The sequence below is a fragment of the Heptranchias perlo genome, chromosome 7 (assembly GCF_035084215.1).
Source record: "Heptranchias perlo isolate sHepPer1 chromosome 7, sHepPer1.hap1, whole genome shotgun sequence".
NCBI classification, from domain to species: Eukaryota; Metazoa; Chordata; class Chondrichthyes; order Hexanchiformes; family Hexanchidae; genus Heptranchias; species Heptranchias perlo.
Genome location: NC_090331.1, coordinates 83,686,643 through 83,707,623, shown reverse-complemented (window position 1 = coordinate 83,707,623; position 20,981 = coordinate 83,686,643). Strand labels below are relative to the sequence as shown.

The following is a 20,981-nucleotide window of genomic DNA, read 5'->3' as shown; positions in this document are numbered from 1 at the left end:
GCTTCCTGTAATATAATATCACAGGAACAGACCTTGTTTATAGAGATGGATGACCAATACGCTGCAGAATGCAAATGGTTTCAGTTCTATTAGCACTGTGGGAATATTATGTGGGATCTGACTTTTCAGGTTTGAATAATAATATTAGATCAAGATCTTGAAGCTTTCATTCAATCACCTAGGGAAGTCAGAATTCATTTGCAAACACCTGTCCTCTGTACCTGTATGTAATAGGGGACTGGGACAAGCAGCAGGGATTGCTGTGACCTGCACTCTGCATTGTGTTGTGTTTTAAGAAACATATTGATAGACACTGCAACAATATTGTTGGCACCTGCCACAGTTGTGGACTGTTAGCCAGATGTAGAGAGTCAGTTCAATCCTGTAACAATTGTGAGCGTCTGCATTGTAAGATAGAAAGAACTTGCATTTATATCACAACTTTCACATGGGGACCTCAGGATGTCCTAAAGCGCTTTACAGCTAATTAAGTACTTTTTGAAGTGTAGACACTTGTAATGTGACCTGGCGATTATGAAACATTGGGGAGGCAGAAATGGTGTAGAATCAAATGGTTTGATGGAAGAAATAGTTTTATTATTTTCACAGAACATCAAGCAAATCAGATCCAAGACTGAGAAAGACTTGTACATTTGTAAAACTTAAAGGAGAAAGCAACTGACATGGTGAGCATTATGAATGGTAGGTACTTATCTCAATATATGTCACTAGTTATTTCATTATATCCATTAATTTAAAAAAAGAATCCATTTACAGACTCCTCCACTTATCCTCCATTGCTTGGTGAAACAATGATTGAGGGAATGAAGGCATTTGGATCAGAGGCAGAACCTGGGAGCATTTCCCTGTGCGATCATTGGTGGCCCTGTTTTTGGTCCGTTTTCAATCCACGAGCTATATATTTTTGTTCTCTCTCCCTCCCCTAAGATGTTTTGCCTGTGATACTCGCCCTTCATAGTAGTGACCCACCTCCCGCCCAGAAATCTCCGTCCTTTCAGTAGAAGTACAAATAAAGCTAGAGATCATAGAATTACATATAATTTACAGCACAGAAACAGGCCATTCGGCCCAACTGGTCTATGCCGGTGTTTATGCTGCACAAGTGCCTTCTCCCGTCCCTCTTCATCTAACCCTAGCAACATATCCTTCCATTCCTTTCTCCTTCAAGTGTTTAAATGCATCTATGCTATTTGCCTCAACCAACCCATGTGTTAGCAAATTCCACATTCTCACCACTGAGTAAAGAAGTTTCTCCTGAATTATTTATTGGATTTATTAGCGACTATCTTATATTTATGGCCCCTAGTTTTGGACCCCCCCCACCCTGCCCTGCACATAAGTGGAAACATCTTCTCTACGTCTACCCTATCGAACCCCTTCGTTATTTTAAAGACCTCTATCGGGTCACCCCTCAGCCTTCTCCTTTCTACAGCAAATTCGCAAAGTACATGTTTAATAAACAAGAAGTCAGCAAACCCGACCACAAAGCTACAATGGTCGGAGCGGAGTTACGGAAATGTTTATCATCGATGTGCTCAATAATGGTCGTCACAGCAGCCATGGTTTCCTCGCAGGTAGCCTGGATTTGATCCTCTGGGAGGATGAATTGATATGTCCCGTTGTCTCGGAGCTCAAACGTGTAGGAAAATTCAATCCCAAGATCACCTGCCCAGTCACGTGAGGAACCAGATGAATAATCTGAAAGAGAACATTTCAATACATAAGCTGACTAGATGTACCAGTCTCTTTTTTTCAAAAAAAAACTTCTTTTAAAAAAAAAACTTGCATTTCTTTAGCTCCTTTAATGTAGAAAAACATTACAAAGGTACCTTCTCCAACTCTGGCCTCTTGTGCATCCCCCACTTCCTTCGCTCCACCATTGGCGGCCGTGCCTTTTGCTGCCGAGGCCCTAAGCTCCGGAATTCCCTCCCTAAACCTCTCCATCTCTCCCTCCTCCTTTAAGACACTCCTTAAAACCTATCTCTTTGACCAAGCGTTTGATCACCTGTCCTAATATCTGCCGATGTGGCTCGGTGTGATATTTTGCCTGATAACGCTCCTGTGAAGTGCCTTGGGACGTTTTTACTACGTTGAAGGCGCTATATAAATGCAAGTTGTTGTTGTTCAGAAGTGTAAGGAGGAAAATGGACTCTGAGCCAAAGAAGGAGCTATTAGGAGGGGTGACCAAAAGCTTGGTCCAAGAGATGGGTTTTAAGGAGGGTCTTAAAGTGGGTGAGGGAGGTGGAGAGGTTTCAGGGAGGTAAAAAGATGAGACAAAAAGAATAACTGCCTGACTGACACCCCTCTTATAGTTGAGTGAAGAGGCAGGTCAATAACACAAATGGTTAAACCTACAGAGGATCCATGAAGAAGGTCCCACTTTGAACTTGGTCCCGTGCTTCTGCTCCAAAGCAACAGCTGCCTTTTCTCCAACTTTCATCTGCAAAATAACAGAGCAGCAATGCTCAATTAGGAAGCTCTTATGGGAAAGAAGTTGACTTCAGAACAAGCTAGGCCCAGTCCAGCTCCGTGCATGTCAATACAATTGATCCTGCTGTCTCAGGAGAAGACAACTCAGTTGTACAGTGATCTCACTTTGCACGTTTCTAACACTAGTTGAATAACTAAACCAATTCCATTATTGTCCTTTTTGACAGGAGGGCCACTTGTTTTTTCCTTAAGTTGGATGCAATCCTAAAGCCCCTGTCCCTTCTCACAAGCTGATGCATGAATGTCTAGTTGAACTAAAGCAATACCTATAAAAGTGCCTTTATATTGGTGGTGTGGGGTATAAGAGCAGAGGCTCGCAAGTACTGAGCACAGGAGCGGAAATTCGGGCAGCAGTCGGGATTGGTCCCCTGCAGTCAGGTAAGTGGTGATGGGGGGGGATTCGGAGGGCGATCGAGGGAGGGAGGGGTTTCCGTGCAGCACCCTGGGGAGCACTCCTGCTCCTCCTTGCCCACAAGGAAGCCTAAAAAGTCTTTTAAAACTTACCTGCCTGGGTCGACTTCTGGCCCACGATCAAGCTCGTTGGACCCCAATGATGTAATCAGAGCCCGATATGCATATTTAAAGAGGACCTCGGGGCGAGTGTCCTTTCCGCCTGCAATTTAAAATTGTAGTCCGCCAGATCGGGGTGGGAAAGGAGTGGATAAGTTTCCCCCCCGCCCCAGCCTAGTTTCTGCTAGGCAGGGGGAGTTAAAATCGGGGACTGTATCTCATAAATAGGTGATGTATGGAGATAGGCTGGAGTAATCTGACCTAATGGCTTCTCCTTGCTAGTTCACCACCTCACTGCCTCTTGGTAACCCCTGAACGTATAGGCAAGATCAGGAGTCCCTTTGGGCAATTAGCGACATATGGCCTTACGCTAACCCTTTGTAGCACACATCTACAAACACCAGCACCGTTTAGAGAGGATTCAAAGTGATCGTGTCCCTGACAGAGTGTTAATAGAACCATCCATCATAAATGATCCAATGTGGGTTGAAATTAGAAACTGGCCTCTCCTGCCTTCTAAGTGAAAGCAGCACCTTGAATCCCAAGTCAAGTGTGAATAAAGTTAATTATGTGTAAGTGATCAGTGAGTTGCTACGTTTGAACAGAGCTAAAGATTGAATGATGTCAGCCATGGCTCAGTGGGTAGCCTCTGAGTCAGAAGGTTGTGTGTTCAAGTCCCAAGTTCAAGCACAAAATCTAGGCTAGCACTCCATGCAGTACTGAGGGAGTGCTGCACTGTCGGAGGTGCTGTCTTTTGGATGAGACATTAAACCAAGACCAAGTCTACCCTCTCAGGTGAAAGTGAAAGATCCCACGGCAATATTCAAAGAAGAGCAGGGGAGTTCGGTCCAGTGCCCAGGCCAATATTTATCCCTCAACCGACATCACTAAAACAGATTATCCGGTTATTATCTCACTGCTGTTTGTGGGACCTTTCTGCATGCAAATTGGCTGCTGCGTTTCCTTCATTACAACAGTAACTACACTTCAAAAGTATTTCATTGGCAGTAAAGTGTTTTGGGACGTCCTGAGGTTGTGAAAGGCGCTATAAAAATGCAAGCTGTTTTTTTAATGAATCTAATGTTTTTTGATGGAGAGGAGCCCACAGCTATACCTCATGTTTTAATCAGCACTCGGACCCTAATCTGTATAACAGTCTGAAATGTCCAGCAGGCTCATGCGGTATCTACAGAGCTGATGGAACAGGAGTAAAAGGAGGTTTCGATTCCCCCACTTGTGATGACATCTCACCATTTCCTCGTGGTTGCTGACTGTGGTGTTCGTGTATCCGTATGGGGTAAGAATCAGCTGACCATAGGAGTGAATGGTCAGGTAGCATAAGATATCGGGCAGATGGCTACGGAGAAAATCAGCAACCGCTTTAGTCTCAGGTTCAGACTCCGGTGCTGAACCGCAGTGGATGATTGAACAGCAGTTTCTAGAAGCCCCAACACCTACAAAAAATGATGAAATACATGGTTTGAAAAGAAGGATCCATATCTGCAAAGCAGCAACAAGGAGATTTGTACAATTACCACCACATCGTGGTCCCTGCTGAGTGTATACAGACCCTGGGCAGTTTATTCAAAGTATAATTTCTAGCTGTATTTTTTGGAATGCTTTGGTGTCTGTGAATGTGTTAAATTCTGTCCCTTAAGTCTCAGACTGTCTTAGACTATTCACCCATCAACCCAGTGCTCGCTGACCTACACTGGTTCCCAGCCCAGCCTCGATTTTAAAATTCTCATTCGCGTTTTCAAATCCCTCCATGGCCTCGCCCCCTCTCCATCTCTAACCTCCTCCAGCCCTACAACCCCCGAGATCTTTGCGCTCCTCCAATTCTGGCCTCTTGCGTATCCCCGATTATCATTGCCCCACCATTGGCGGCCGTGTCTTCAGCTGCCTAGGCCCTAAGCTCTGGAAATCCCTCCCTAAACCTTTCCACCTCTTTAGTGCTCTCCACCTTTAAGACGCACCTTAAAACCTACCTCTTCAACCAAACTATTGGTCACATATCCTAATACCTTCTTATGTGGCTCAGTGTCAAATTTTGTCTGATAATGCTCCTGTGAAGCACCTTGGGACATTTTACTACATTAAAGTCGCTATATAAATTCAAGGTGTTGTGTGACACTTCAGTGCAAATATACAAGGACCACAGCAAGCATTTTATTTTGCTTTTCCTCTTGTCCAAGTGGGACTGTGAGGGGGAGGGTGTATTTGTGTAGATCAGAGTCATCGAGGGTGGGGGAATGCAACATTTTTTTTCACCCATTATCGTCTCTCCCAGGCAAGGTGAGAAGCACAGACTAAATTCAGAGTAAAACTCCCTGTGAACAATGTGCCTTATTCCCAGTTTGAGAACCGGGCCAGTGTAAAATTTTCCACTTCAACCACCAGTTGTCATTATGGACTCTCTCTTAATGAGATTGAGAACTTTGTGGTAAATCAGTTTTCAGCTCACAGTTTATGTCCAATGGAGACCATGCTAAATTTATTTCATGTGGGACCCTTACAGTCTGGTAGGACAAATACTCATGTTAACACTGGTGCATAAACCCATTCCCCACATCATAGCCACTAGATGGAGTCTGTGTATCAATTTTCTGAACACATTTTAACATTAAGTGTGACCATTTGTAACTAGTGCTTCAAGAACACACTGGCTAACTGAAGGTTTGTGAAAAGATCACCAGTAGTGATGGGGGTCCCTTGATATGAATAAGCCTGTGCTGTTTGTGTTACTAAACGTGACTTGACTTGGTGTGTTTCACTGTCCCCGCCCAATCTCTGAAACATACCATCTGGCCAATTGTATAATCTATAAAGTGAATTTTCCAATGATTACATATTAGTGAACAGATGAGAAAAAAAAGAGAAACTCAACAAACCAATTCACCATAAAAAAACAGCGAATAGTGGGTCTGAAAGACACTTCTTCCCTCTCTTTCACTGCCTGTCTAACACCCTGTCCCATCCTGGCCCCCAGGACTACTATACTGACCCCTCTGACCACCTGTGATTAATATGCTGACCACTGTCTCTAATACACTGTCACAATCAGCCTGTGTAGAATTGGATGAACAGATAGAAAGGGACTAACTACAGACAGATAGATTTGGATCCACAGATACATATACAGGCAGATAGTTTCTGCAGACAGATGCAGCATATATACAATAGACAGTGCTAGATTCAAGAATAGCTGAATGGATAGGTACATAAGATAGACAGAAAAATAAAGATGGAGTAATTAATGGAAAGACATTATACAGATAGATGGTGGACTGATTCATAAATCAAGACTGATATTCAGATATGTGGCTACAGATACAGAAGAGGAGGGGAAGGTGTCTGAGCTCCACTTACTGCACCATTTTGCACCAAAATTCCTGTTGAGATCAGTCCCAAAACATGTGCTGTTCTCACAGGGAGACATGGATTTTCTCCATAGACGATCCTGGAGATGGAGAAGAAAGCTGAACATTACTGTGGACACAGAAATGATGAGATACACCTGGAAAGGTTTCACAGACGAGCTGTCGGGACATTTTGGGACAGTGACACTATATAAGAACACATAATCTGGGATTGTACTTACTGTTGTCCAGGAGTAAATGTACCCATCAATGTTCAGAACCGGCAGAATGTAAAAGTCAATGTTTTGGAGGAAGCGATCTGTTTTAGGGTCTGCTGTGTACGTCTCTAATACCTGTCACACACACACACACAAAATGAGATAGAAAGAGATGATTGGAAGTATTCGGTGGAGTGTTATTTCGGGAGCATCTGCCTGACTGTAACCAGTGCTATAGTTGACCTGGGAATACCTGGGTTTCAAAAGTCGGAATGAGTTCCATTCCTCAGCACTGATATTCCTCATCATGATAAGCAAATAATTCACTCAAAAATCAGGCAGATTCTTCAACATTTGTTAATCCTTCAGTCCAGGCCCCATTCACTGTGCAGGGCAATTGGTCTCTAATGGTGAAGGATTTACTCCTGAATATCATTTAATTCCAGGTTTTCTGAGCTTCTATCATCTGCCCTTGTTCTTTTCCCCTGGATCATCGCAAAGATTTTTGACAGACACCCCACCAATTCCATTCACGATTTGAAACAAAATGGATCAAGTTCCTCCCTTGATCCTCTCCCAATAAGAACAGATTCTGCTCCTTAATCGACCATCAAAGAAAGTCTCCATTTTATTCTTTTCAACCTTGGTTGTGTCTGACAATATTGGGCCTTGGCCCTTCACTGCGGTTTCTAACCAACTTTATCAAAATGATGGCTCATTGATTTAAGACCCAGGCTATTCTTGTTACTTGCTGTATCATTTCCCTGCCTTTGTCCTTTATGAGTACAGTGATGAAAGGACATAATCCTCCCATTGGTACCTGTACAATGAATTACAGATGCTATCAGTAGACATATGTGAACACACGAATTAAGAGCCATTCAGCCCCTCAGGTCTGCTCTGCCATTTGATAACATCGTGGCTGATCTGATTGTGACCTCAACCCTACTTTCCCATCGACATACTATAACCTTTGACTCCCTTCTTAATCAGGAATCTATCCAACTCAGCCTTAAAAATATTCAATGACCCTGCCTCCACCGCTCTCTGGGGAAGGGAGTTCCTCAGACTCACGACCCTCTGAGAGAAAAAATTTCTCCTCATCTCCATCTTAAATGGGAGACCCTTTATTTTTAAACTGCAGCCCCTAGTTCTAGTCTCTCCCACAAGGGGAAACATCCCCTCAGCACCTACCATTTCTCGTCCCCTCAGGATCTTATATGTTTCAATAAGATCACCTCTCATTCTTCTAAATTCCAATGTATCCAGGCCCAACTTGTCCAACCTTTCCTCATAAGATAACCCCCTCATCCCAGGAATCAGTCCAGTGAACCTTCTCTGAACCACCTCCAAAGCAATTATATCCTGTCTTAAATAAGGAGACCAAAACTGCACACAGCATTCTAGATGTGGTCTCACCAATGCCCTGTACAACTGTAGCAAAACATCTTGACTTTTATATTCCATTCCCCTTGCAATAAATGACAACATTCCATTTGCCTTCCTAATCACTTGCTGTGCCCGCCTACTAACTTTTTGTGATTCATGTACTAGGACACCCAGATCCCTCTGTACCTCAGAGTTCTGCAATCTCTCTCCATTTAAATAATAGACTGCTTTTCTATTCCTCCTGCCAAAATGGACAAGTTCACATTTTCCCACATTATACTCTGTCTGCCAAATTTTTGCCCACTCACTTAACCTATCTATATCCCTTTGCAGACTCCTTATGTCCTCTTCACAACTTACTTTCCTACCTACCTTTGTGTCATCAGCAAATTCAGCAACCATACATTCGGCCCCTTCATCCATGTCATTGATATAGATTGTAAATAGTTGAGGCCCAAGCACTGATCCCTGTGGCACTCCACTCGTTACATCTTGCCAACCTGAAAATGACCCATTTATGCCTGCTCTCTGTTTCCTGTTAGCTAGCCAATCCATTATCCATGCTAATATGTTACCCCCTACACCATGAGCTCTTATTTTGTGCAGCAGCCTTTGATATAGAACAAAGAGATCTTGGAGTACAGGTTCATAGCTCCTTGAAAGTGGAGTCACAGGTGGATAGGGTGGTGAAGAAGGCATTCAGCATGCTTGGTTTCATTGGTCAGAACATTGAATACAGGAGTTGGGATGTCTTGTTGAAGTTGTACAAGACATTAGTAAGGCCACACTTGGAATACTGTGTACAGTTCTGGTCACCCTATTATAGGAAGGATATTATTAAACTAGAAAGAGTGCAGAAAAGATTTGCTAGGATGCTACCGGGACTTGATGGTTTGACTTATAGGGAGAGGTTGGATTGACTGAGACTTTTTTCCCTGGAGAGTAGGAGGTTTAGGGGTGATCTTATAGAAGTCGATAAAATAATGAGGGGCATAGATAAGGTAGATAGTCAAAATCTTTTCCCAAAGGTAGGGGAGTCTATAACGAGGGGGCATAGATTTAAGGTGAGAGGGGAGAGATACAAATGGGTCCAGATGGGCAATTTTTTCAATCAAAGGGTGGTGAGTGTCTGGAACGAGCTGCCAGAGGCATTAGTAGAGGCGGGTACAATTTTGTCTTTTAAAAAGCATTTGGACAGTTACATGGGTAAGATGGGTATAGAGGGATATGGGCCAAGTGCAGGCAACTGGGACTAGCTTAGTGGTATAAACTGGGCGACATGGACATGTTGGGCCGAAGGGCCTGTTTCCATGTTGTAAACTTCTATGATTCTATGATTCTATATGGCACCTTGTCAAAAACCTTCTGGAAATCCAAGTACACTACATCCACAGGGTCCCCTTTATCCACGTTGCTTGTTACTTCCTCAAAGAACTGTAATAAATTAGTCAAACACGATTACCCTTTCACAAACACGTGTTGACGCTGCTTGATTGCATTGAGATTTTCTAAGTGCCCTGCTATAACCTCCTTAATAATAGATTCTAGCATTTTCCCTATGACAGACGTTAAGCTAACTGGCCTGTAGTTTCCTGCTTTCTGTCTCCCTCCTTTCTTGAATAGAGGAGTTACATTCGCTATTTTCTAATCTGATGGGACCCTTCCAAAATCTAGGGAATTTTGGAAAATTAATTCCAATGCATCTACTATCTCTGCAGCGTCTTTTAAGACCCTAGGATGAAATCCGTCACGACCTGGGGACTTGTCAGCTTTTAGTTCTAATATTTTTTTCAGAACCCTTTCCCTGGTGATTGTAAATGTTTGAAGTTCCTCCCTCCCTTTCACCTCTTGATTCACTATTATTTCTGGCATGATATTTGTATCCTCTACAGTGAAGACAGGTGCAAAATATCTGTTCAATTCATCCGCCATTTCCTTATTCTCCAATATTAATTCCATAGACTTACTCTCTAGAGGACCAATGCTCACTTTACTTACTCTTTTCCTTTTTAAATACTTATAGAAACTCTTACCATCTTTTTTTCTCTAGCTGGCTTTCTCTCGTACTCTAATTTCTCCCTCCTTATTATTCATTTTGTCATTCTTTGCTGTTTTTTATATTTGATCATTCTTCTGACCACCACTAATCTTTGTGGAATTGTATGCTTTTTCTTTCAATATGACCTCCCAGTACTTGTACTACTTGTATCCTTTCAATCTGCTCTTGTACTTGAGCAGTCTGGTTGTCTTGTTAGATGGCTTGCATTGGGATAATGTTTTGATGCAGTCACCAAAATCTTTCTTTCCCAATCTATTGATATTGGTAAGACCAGCATGAATTATCTTCCATTTCTCAGTGTTAATCTCGTGTACTATTTATCTCGAGGTCTCTGAGCAATGTCTTTCTATAGGGAACACCCAGCTTTCCCACACAATTCAGCTTTATCTGAAACCTAAAACATTCTACTTGCAAAACCCTCATCAAGGTCACAACTACCACAAAAAGAATTATCACCATTGCTAGCTGCTTTCTGTTCACTATTGTGACGCTGTCATTATCTGCTGTTCGATCTGGGTCATCCCCACTGTTCATGCAGACTTGAGCTCTCCAACACTGAAAGCTGTTGAGAGGATTGTGACTGAAATGGTTTATTTGTAGAGCTACAAAAAGGAGATACTCACCTCCTTCACAAACCACTGACAGAAAGCAGGAGCAATCCACTCTCTGGCATGAATTCCACAATCCATCCAGATAATCTTCTTGGGCTTATCGGATTTTCTACTGATCTACGGACAAAACAGATGGGAAATGAAAGGGGGGAAATGTTGGGGGTGATACTGACCCTGTCGTTTGTGTGGGTCTGACTGGGGACCTTGCAATGCTGACAGAAGAAAGTATGATGTGTAGCAATGGCTTCCCAACTTCTATCGTTCTATCCCAACTTCAGTAGCGTAGAATGATAGAAGTTGGGAAGCTTGAAATTTCTTGTGCCTACAGAGTGAAATATCCGGGAAGGAGGGACGATTGTACAGGACATGAATGACATGGCTACGGGCTTCAGGTTTTATGCTGTCGGGTAGACTTCTATTGTCTCAATGGTATCTCAAAATAGGTATAAAGCACATCAGCTTTGTTTCCTGTAACATCGGTTCCTTCAGCATTTCTCTCCGATGATTTAAGATCAAACAGCTCCACTTGGTGCTCAATATACTCCCATGAGGCAATCTTCACTCCACAGCACTAAACTCCAAAATCCATTCTATTGGAATATAATGGAGTTCCTATCCTAACCTTCATGGGACCTAGGTTAAACCAAATCCCAAGAGCTAGAACCATAGAACCATAGAAAAGATACAGCACAGAAGGGGGCCATTTGGCCCATCGTGTCCGCACTGGCTCGAAGAACAACCAGGTGCCTATTCTAATCCCACCTTCCAGCACCCGGTCCGTAGCCCTGCAGCTTACAGCACTTTAGGTGCAGGTCCAGGTGCCTTTTCAAAGAGTTGAGGGTCCTTGCCTCTACCACCAATTCGGGCAGCGAATTCCATACACCCACCACTCCCTGGGTAAAAAAGATTTTCCTCATGTCCCCTCTAATCCTTCCGCCAATCAGCTTAAATCTATGTCCTCGAGTTCTTGAACTCTCTGCTAGGGGAAACAGGTACTTCCTGTCTACTCTATCCAGGCCCTTCATAATTTTGTACTCCTCAATCAAGTCTCCCCTCAGCCTCCACTGCTCCAAGGAAGACAACCCCAGCCTATCCAATCTCTCCTCGTATTTCAAGCCCTGGCAACATTCTTGTAAATCTTCTCTGCACTCTCTCCAGAACAATTAAGTCCTTCCTGTAATGTGGTGACCAGAACTGTGCACAATTCTCCAGCTGTGGCCTTACAAGCGTTTTATACAGTTCCATCATTACATCCCTGCTTTTGTATTCTGTACCTCGGCTAATAACGGAGAGCATTCCGTATGCTGCCTTCACAACCTTATCTACCTGTACTGCCACCTTCAGGGACCTTTGCACATGCACTCCAAGGTCTCTCACTTCCTCTACCCCTCAATATATTTCCGTTGACTGCGTATTCCCTTTTACTGTTTGCCCTCCCTAAGTGCATTACCTCAAACTTCTCCGGGTTGAACTCCATTTGCCACTTTTCCGCCTACTCCACCAACCCATTGCTATCTTCTTGGAGTCTGCAGCTATCCTCTTCACTTTTGTGTCGTCTGCAAATTTGCCAATCATGCCCCCTACATTCAAGTCCAAATCATTAATATATACCACAAACAGCAAGGGACCCAACACTGAGTCCTGTGGCACACCACTGGAAACGGATTTCCATTCGCAAAGACATCCATCAACTTTTACCCTTTGTTTCCTGTTACTGAGCCAATTTTGGATCCAATTCGCCACATTTCCCTGTATCCTATGGGCTTTTCCCTTTCTGACCAGTCTGCCATGTGGGACCTTGTCAAATGCATTACTAAAATCCATGTAGACAACATCCACTGCACTACCGTCATCAATCCTCCTTGTCACTTCCTCAAAGAATTCAATCAGATTTGTAAGGCATGACCTTCCCTGAACTAATCCATGCTGACTATCCATGATTAAACCATGCCTTTCCAAGTGACAGTTTATCCTATCTCTCAGTATTGATTCTAATAGTTTGCCCACCACCGAGGTAGGACTGACTGGCTTATAATTGTTCGGCCTTTCCTTCATACCATTTTTAAACAATGGTACTACGTTTGCAGTCTTCCAGTCCTCCGGTACCTCCCCTGTATCGAGTGAGGATTGGAAAATGATCCTCAGGGCATCCGCTATTTCCTCCCTGGCTTCCTTCAATAGCCTAGGAAACAATCCATCCGGCCCTGGTGACTTATCAACTTTCAAGGATTCCAGTCCCTCTAGTACTTCCCCTCTCGTTATGTTTACCTTATCCAATATTTCACACCTCTCCTCTTTAACTACTACATCCGGATCATCCCTTTCCTTTGTGAATATGGAGACAAAATATTCATTTTAAACCCTACCCACATCGTCTGCTTCTACACACAAGTTACCTTTATCATCCCTGATAGGTCCCACCTTTTCCTTAGCTATCCTCTTGCTCTTAATGTACTGATAAAACATTTTTGGGTTTTCTTTAATCTTACTAGCTAATATTTTTTCATGCCCTGTCTTTGCTCTCCTTATTTCCTTTTTTATGTCATCCCTGTACTTTCTATACTCCTCCAGGCTTTTTGCAGTATTTAGTTTTCTGTAACAGTCATAAGCTTTCTTTTTCTGCTTTATCTTGCCCCATATACTTCCACACAACCAGGGGGCTCTAAATTTGGCAGTGCCACCCTTTTTCTTTGAGGGGATGTGTCTGCATTGTACCCATAGAATTTCACTTTTTAGTGCCTCCCACTGGCTTGCCACTGATTTCTCCTCAAGTAGTTGTGTCCAGTCCACTTCTGCCAAATCACCTCTTAGTTCTGTAAAATTTGCCTTCCCCCAATTTAAAACGTTTACTCCTGATTTAACTCTGTCCTTTTCCATAATAATGCTAAAGCTAACTGAATTGTGGTCACTATTCCCAATATGGTCACCCACTGTCACTTCACCCACTTTCCCATCTTCATTTCCCAGGAATAAATCTAGAATTGCATCCCTTCATGTTGGGCTTGTCACATACTGGCTAAAAAAGTTCTCCTGGACACCGATCAAGAATTTTGCACCCTCTGTGCCCCTCACACTGTTTGAATCCCAGTTGATGTTAGGATAGTTGAAGTCCCCTACTATTATTGCCCTCTTATTTTTGCACTCCGAAATTTGCCTACATATTTGTTCTCCTACCTCCCTTTTGTTATTCGGGGGTCTGAAGGTTTCCTTTCTCTAATTGGGGCAGGAGTGCGGGGGGTGAGGGGAGACTGTGTGACTATTAGAATCTCGATCTTTAATCTGTTGCAAACTGAGTTCAAATCCAGTTATGATGGAGGGGATCAAGTTCCAATTTCTGTGGAGGATACGGAGACACAAATTGTGCAGGAACCCTACCCTATCAATTCTGGACTCAGGAAATGACCCGAGCCCAGATAGAAGTGATGTCGGTCTTTTCTCAGACAATTCCAAATAGTCATCTCAACTACTCAACATAAGTTCTCAGTAAAACAAATTACTCTGGTAATTGGCAAACTCACTGAGACAGTCCAAGGACAGAAAGTAAGGGAAATGGAATTGTCACATGGGTGCAACAGGGTCGGGGTTGGGGGTGGGGGCTGCTGTGTGACTGAAGTTCATTGTTGGGACAATGTTTGTGAAGGGAGGTAATGAGAGGAAAAGGAAGCAGAACAACTGAGTACATCGGACTCTGGATACCTTCAGATAATACATCGGCCGTTTCTGGTAGGTTATTCCCAGCTGATGCTGTGTCACCAACTCCTTGTAATTTTCCTTCATTTGTTCCATCCAGTAATAGATCTGAGTGTTTGAGAGAGAAACAGTGAAGGATATTTTGAGACACTAAATGGAAAACGAGACAATACTTTCCTCCTCTTGTATCAGTCTTACCTCTTCCATTGGGTGATACTTGATGTAGCTGTGTGCTCTAGAATTGATGGGCTGCTTATCGTCACTCTGTATCCGGCTGTCCAGGAGATCTTGAATATTTTGTGTTAAAACGCTGTTGAATCAGAGAATTACATAGAATTTACAGCACAAAAGAAGACCATTGGGCCCAACTGGCCAATGCTGTTCTTATGCTCCACTGAAGCCTCCTCCCACCCCTCTTCATCTCACCCTATCAGCATACCCTTCTATTCCTTTCTCCCTTATGTCTGTCTAGCTTCCCCTTAAATGTATCTATGCTAGTCGCCTCAACTACTTCATGTGGTAGTAAGTTCCACATTCTCACCACTCTGGGTTAAGAAGTTTCTCCTGAATTCCTTATGGAAAGTATTGGAAAGAAATGAAAGACATGTTGGTGTAGTATGTAATGGGAAAGGATGTTTTTAGATCACAGGTCAGGACCAGGGATGGGGAAAGTGAGAGAGTGAGGGCCTTATCTGAAAAGTGCTGATTGTTTAGATGGACCTGAGCTGAGAGTTGACACATTGATGAGAAAGTAATGGATAACCAATCCTGTTGGAACGGCTGGTGGCATCCATGTCTGTGATGTCATTGTCTCGTTCCTGCACTTGATGAAGGGAATGGTGAACGGTGATCATCAGCACAAGTGAAAGAAGCTCACTGCCCTTCTGGTATCACGCGAGATATTTTGAACCTTGCCAAGTGAACAGGACAGGTTCTGAGGTGCACGCTCAGTGACCGAGCTGCCAGCTAGGGAATGACATCATACACCACAAAGACTCTTATTTTTTATTATTACAAAATGGCCACTGTGAAAATCGGAGAGGCTGGGTATTGGGCAGAGTGGGGAAGATGTAGCTCCAGTCTGCTCAGTCTGCTGATGTGTAAAATGGCTGCCGGAGCATGATAGCAGTAAGAAAAAAACTTGCAATCGTTTTATTATTTGGAGTTGCACCTACTTGTATTGAAGGGCCCTTTCCTTCAGTTCACCTTTAACTGTACCAAGTGCTGAGGCTGGGACTCGAGCATGAACTTCGCCATGAGGTTGAATTCCCTCTGGGAACTGGGGGCTCCATAAATCAATCTGCACCAAATAAAACAACACAGATCCTCAGTAATCTTAAGAACAATGACAATACGAACTCTTCAAATCACCCTTATCTGTAATAGTAAATATTTAACAACCTATCTCAACATTTTCTTGATTCGGCCAAAATCATCTTGAGGACAAGACAATGACTTGTTTTCGATGTTGCCTAAGAGCCTTGATTTATAAAATAAAATTTCAAAGTGCAAGGAAGCTCCATCGATATAAACTAAAAATAAAACTCTTATCTTTTTTATAATGATACAGGGCTATGGGGAAAGAGCTGGAGAGTGGAACGAATTCAAAGAGCCGGCACAGGCATAATGGGTCGAATGGCCTTCTTCTGTGTTATATGATTCCATGATTCAATTAATTTTCAGTCTTGTAGCCTGACTTTTTGATTAATCTTTGATTTCCAAAGTTCCATTTTTCTAGCCATTGTTACTGATTATAACAACTGCCATATTCCATTTTTGCTTCAATATCCATAGCAATTGCAAACATTTTACTGGCCAAAGTTAACTGCTGGAGGATCACAATTGTACAGCGGCAGAGTTGGGATTCTGTCTCTTTTTAAGTTCCATTCTGTTTTCATGCTGTGTTGCTGCCCCTGAATTTTTAAAAGCTGCACTGACTTCAAACCTTGCACACCATTCAAATGTGAAAAGGCAAATTCCAAAATATCTAATTTTTGTGGCTCAGTGGTATCATGCTCGCCTCTGAGTCGAAAGATTGTGGGTTCAAGTCCCATTCCAGAGACTTGAGTACTTGTAAAGGGAAGGGGCAATTAAAAATTCACAACACAGCTTCTGAAAAAATAGGCCGTGCCTAACAAATTTGATGGAGTTTTTTGAGGAAGTCACCAGGGTAGTGGATGAGAGTAATCCAGTAGACATTGTCTACCTGGACTTTCAGAGACCCTTTGATAAGCTACTTCACACTAGGTTACTTCACAAGATAGAATCTTGTGGTATCAGTGGAAATCGAAAGAGCTGGATTAGGAATTGGCTCCAATCCCGCAGCCAAAAAGTTGTAGTTAACGGATGTGGTTCAGTTTGGAGACATGTTACTAGTGGTGTCCCCCAGGGATCACTCCTAGTCCCACTACTCATCACAGTCTTTATTAATGACCTGGACAGTGGTGTTGGGAGTATGGTAAGTAAGTTTGATGACAACAAAATCTGTGCACGGGTTAAGAAGCTAGAGGAGTGCAATCAAATTCAAAAAGCTTTAGATGTGCTAGAGGAGTGGGCCACACATTGGCAAACGGCATTTAATTTCGATAAATGTAGTGGTATGCATGTTGGTAGGGCCAACACAGAATACACGTATCATTTGCAGGGAACAATACTGAGAGGCTGAGTGACAAAAAGATCTTAGTATTATTGTGCACAGATCACTAAAGGTTCATGACCAATGTAGAGAAACTGTAACGAAAGCTAATAACATATTGGGTTGTATTAATGGAACAATTCACTACAAAGCAAAGGACACCAGTTTCACACTATACAGGTCGCTGGTCAGACCGCATCTAGAGTATTGTGCCCAGTTTTGTGCCCGCACATGGTGGGTGATATAGTGGCCGTGGAGAAAGTCCAGAGGAGAGCTGCAAGAATGATTCGAAGCTTAAAGAACCTCAGCTGATCCGATGGGTTCAAGGATCTTGGTCTAATTACTTTAGAGCAGCGAAGACTTAGAGGTGACCTGATAAAGGTCTATAAAATAATTAAAAGACTGGATAGCGTCCCAATTGATAGATTATTCCAGTTCAACTTCCAGGCAGGGGAGGACCAGGGGACATGAGTTTAAACTATGGAGGAGTAGGAATAGACTGGATGCTCGGCGGTTCTTCTTTTCCCAGAGAATTGTGAGCCTCTGGAATACATTGTCGGCTGGTGTGATGGGTGCTGACTCTCTGCCTTCAAGAGGGAGCTGGACCTGTTCCTGACTGGGGCAGAGATCACATCATTTAGAAGGTAAGTGTCTTTATAGGTAACACTTGGTCCATGTGATCTCCAGGAATGATTCGATCACCTGAGAGGAATTTCACCAAGTATTTTTTCCCTTATTGGTCCTGGGTTTTTTCTGTTTTTTGCCTTTCCCAGGCAATTACATACAGGCGGGGGTGGGTGTGACGGTGTGAGGGGGGAAGGTCGGGGAATGGAAGAAAAGTTTAGTCATGATACTCCTACCATCAGCGTGTGGAGCAGGCTTGATGGACCAGCTGGTCTATTCCTGCCCATTAATTTTGTATGTTCGTAATCCAGGCTGACACTTCCAGTGCAGTATTGTCGGTGGTGCCATCTTTCAGATGAGACGTTAAACCGAGGCCACGTCTTCATTCACTGTAAGGCGCTTTGGGACACCTTGAGGTTGTGAAAGGCGCTATATAAATGTAATTCCTTTTTCTTTAAATATATCCGTGTCTAAACACAAGCAGTGACGGGGCACACTACTGCACCGTGAGGAGATGCTCAGATTCATTACACCACATCTTGACAATAACAAAGACCGAGGCAGCATCAAGGCGACGTATTAGGATACTGCAACAAGTCTACTGGGATTGGACAATGAGCCTGACGATCCTTCAGAGGCCCCAGTGTACGCCTTATGCAGCCTCTTAATAGAAATAGAACCAACACCAGAAGGTCAGTACCACTTGATCAGGTCCCCCGAACTCATCTCAGAACCTACCCGCTCTTCCTCTGCCAGTTGTTTCAGAAACTCCACCTGCCCGGAATCCGTCGGGATGAGTCGGAGCACTTGGTCCCTGAAATGAGAAGTTCCTTTTCACAATTCCAGTTTCTTGTATGTAACACGTTAATTAATCACAATCACTAAGTGCCACTCTCTCTGGTACCGGGAACATTGTTTAATATTGAAATGGCCAGAAACTCTGGTAATATTGTTAAATGTTTGAGGAGGTATGAAGGCAGTTTCGCTAACCCAACATTCTTTAATACAACGGCATTACCAGAAAGTTGCTTCCTTTGTAATTTGACCATGTTCCCAGACCTGCATCAGTGCTCACTTTAGCCAGTTGCCAGTTGGTGTGAGGTACCACCCAGGTGGGACCTTCAGTCAAATTATTGTTCCTCCCTTCTGTGGGGAGATGTGGCAGCTTCCGCCTGGCCGACTCCCATCTGAAGTGACTTAGATTGGAAACAACAACTTGCATTTATATAGCGCTTTTAACGTAGTGAAACGTCCCAACGAACTTCACAGTAGCAACTACGTGCCAATGAAAAAGATTTTGGGACAGGTGACCAAAAGCTGGGCTTAAAGGAGGAGTCAGAGTTAGAGAGATGAAGAGGTTCAAGGAGGAAATTCTAGAGGTTAGGGTGTGGGCAGCTGAAGGCTCGGCCACCAATGGTGGAGTGATAGAAAATCGGAGAAGCGCAAGAGGCCAGAATTGGATCTCGGAGGGTTGTAGGGCTGGAAGAGGTTACAGAGATAGGGAGGGGGTGAGGCCATGGAGGGATTTGAACACAAGGATGAGAATTTGAAATTCAATGTATTGCTGGACTGGGAGCCAATGTAGGAGGATTGAGGAGAGAACCACTGTCTCCTGTTGTGAGTTTCTGTTCAATGTGCAGCAGCACTTTGTCACCCTGTAATTTGATTTTATTTACCTACAGTTATCTCCATCGTCCCTTTCCCTGTATTTTCCTCCCTCCTTTGCCAGTCCATGCACAGAGAGCAGGTATCTCAGGCCCCCAGTAGTGCTCCTTTGATCCGACCACTTTTAAGTGTGAAAAAGCAACTGGCTGTGACTGCCCCTCTGACTTTAACCTCCCTCCCTTTGGAACGCACTTTGCTTCTGCATTGCGTCTCCCCAAAGTGACAGAACTGAGATCAGGAGCTGAGTGGAGGAGAATGAACCATCTTTCAGCACTGCCTGGCACCATCTAGGTTTTGATTAAATACCCAGCTTTCATCTTCATAACACACAAATGGATCAACTTTGTGCAGGAAGAATTATGACACAATTGAAGGATTCACTTGCAATGCCTGTGTGCTGATATTTGTTCCAATAACACTCACACTGGGGCAGCCCTGAAACTTGTTAAATATGATTATATTTGTTAGTGGATTATTTAAATACACACCAGCATCCTGTTAGTCTGGTGAATCACCTGTACAAGATGGTCTACAAAGAAAATAAAACAAATTGGCATTTTTAAAACAACTTGTTTTACGGGGGCCTCCCAAAGCAGTTCCCAACTAATGATTTACTTTTTGAAATGTAATCACAGCTGTCGGATGGGGAATCTATTATCAAACATCAAATTACAGGGGGGCGGCTGCACATTCTGCAGTTCCTCGCAGCGGGAGACAGTGAAGATGGCTGGTTCTACCCTTGATCCACAAAGTTTCCTGTCAAAGTCACTTCAGCCAATTGTGTGCAAGGCAAGAGCCCACAGATAGCAAAGGCGAATGAGCAGTTAATCTGTTTTTGATGGTATTGGTTGAGGGAAGAATGTTGGCCGGGACACTGAGATGGTCCCATGGGATCATTTTCATCCACCTGAACGGACAGACAAGGTTTTGGTTTAACGTCTCAGCTGAAAGACGACAGCTCCAACAATGCGGCACTCCCTCAGCACCGCACTGGAGTGTCAGGTTAGATTATGGGCTCAAACAACCTCAGACGAGGTGGTTGCAATCACTGTTACTGGGTGCGGAAACTCCACAATAACTGTAGATTTATTGTCATGTTTTGTTAGTATTAGGCAATTACTAATAGTTATCTTCACTGATAATATAACGATAATATTTGATTTACTTACCCATTGTATCGTGCCTGGAAGCTGTGTGTGAGCAGAGGGAGAATCCCCAGAATAGAGACACATCTTATCCACCACTTCATGGTGTCAGTGAACAGGTTCCACTGGGACCTTGTCGAACAGTCACAAAAGGACTTGGGAACTGAGAGATGGGCAGAGTGCAAGTCGGATAAAACTGTCTTCAGTTACACCTGGCCAACGCCCACATTCTTAACCCTCAAATAACCATATCGTAGCTTAGTCGCATCATAAATAAAGATAAAGGCTAGAATAACTGGAGAGACTGGAGAAGCTGGGATTGTTCTCCTTAGAGCAGAGAAGGTTAAGGGGAGATTTAATAGAGGTGTTCAAAATTATGACTGGTTTTGATAGATTAGATAGGGAGAAACTGTTTCCACTGGCAGGAGGGTTGGTAACCAGAGGACACAGATTTAAGATAATCGGTAAAAGAACCAGACGGGAGATGAGGAGAGTTTTTTTTAACGCTTACGTTATGATCTGGAATGCACTGCCTGAAAGGGTGATGGAAGCAGATTTAATAGTA

The 20,981-nt window shown here is 43.3% G+C and overlaps 1 protein-coding gene across 1 annotated transcript; it reads right to left on the bottom strand.

The window, feature by feature from the left end:
* Positions 1-1,447: 1,447 nt before the first annotated feature.
* On the bottom strand, positions 1,448-20,520 carry LOC137323396 (carboxypeptidase O-like). The gene is made up of 11 exons (XM_067986875.1): positions 20,441-20,520; positions 18,345-18,420; positions 15,523-15,647; positions 14,546-14,657; positions 14,354-14,455; positions 10,670-10,774; positions 6,623-6,733; positions 6,391-6,481; positions 4,273-4,475; positions 2,377-2,461; positions 1,448-1,719 (listed from the first exon to the last, which is right to left on the bottom strand). Exons 1-11 carry the CDS (start codon positions 20,518-20,520, stop codon positions 1,448-1,450), a joined length of 1,362 nt encoding a protein of 453 aa, XP_067842976.1.
* Positions 20,521-20,981: the final 461 nt, after the last annotated feature.

Excerpts from the sequence above, each read along its gene's own strand:
- LOC137323396 (XM_067986875.1), bottom strand. The coding sequence starts at position 20,520 with ATGAAGTGGTGGATAAGATGTGTCTCTATTCTGGGGATTCTCCCTCTG. Across the intron at positions 14,456-14,545 it reads AGTATCACCCAATGGAAGAG|ATCTATTACTGGATGGAACA; the intron begins GTAAGACTGATA and ends TCAAACACTCAG. Across the intron at positions 6,482-6,622 it reads ACATTTACTCCTGGACAACA|GATCGTCTATGGAGAAAATC; the intron begins GTAAGTACAATC and ends CTCCATCTCCAG.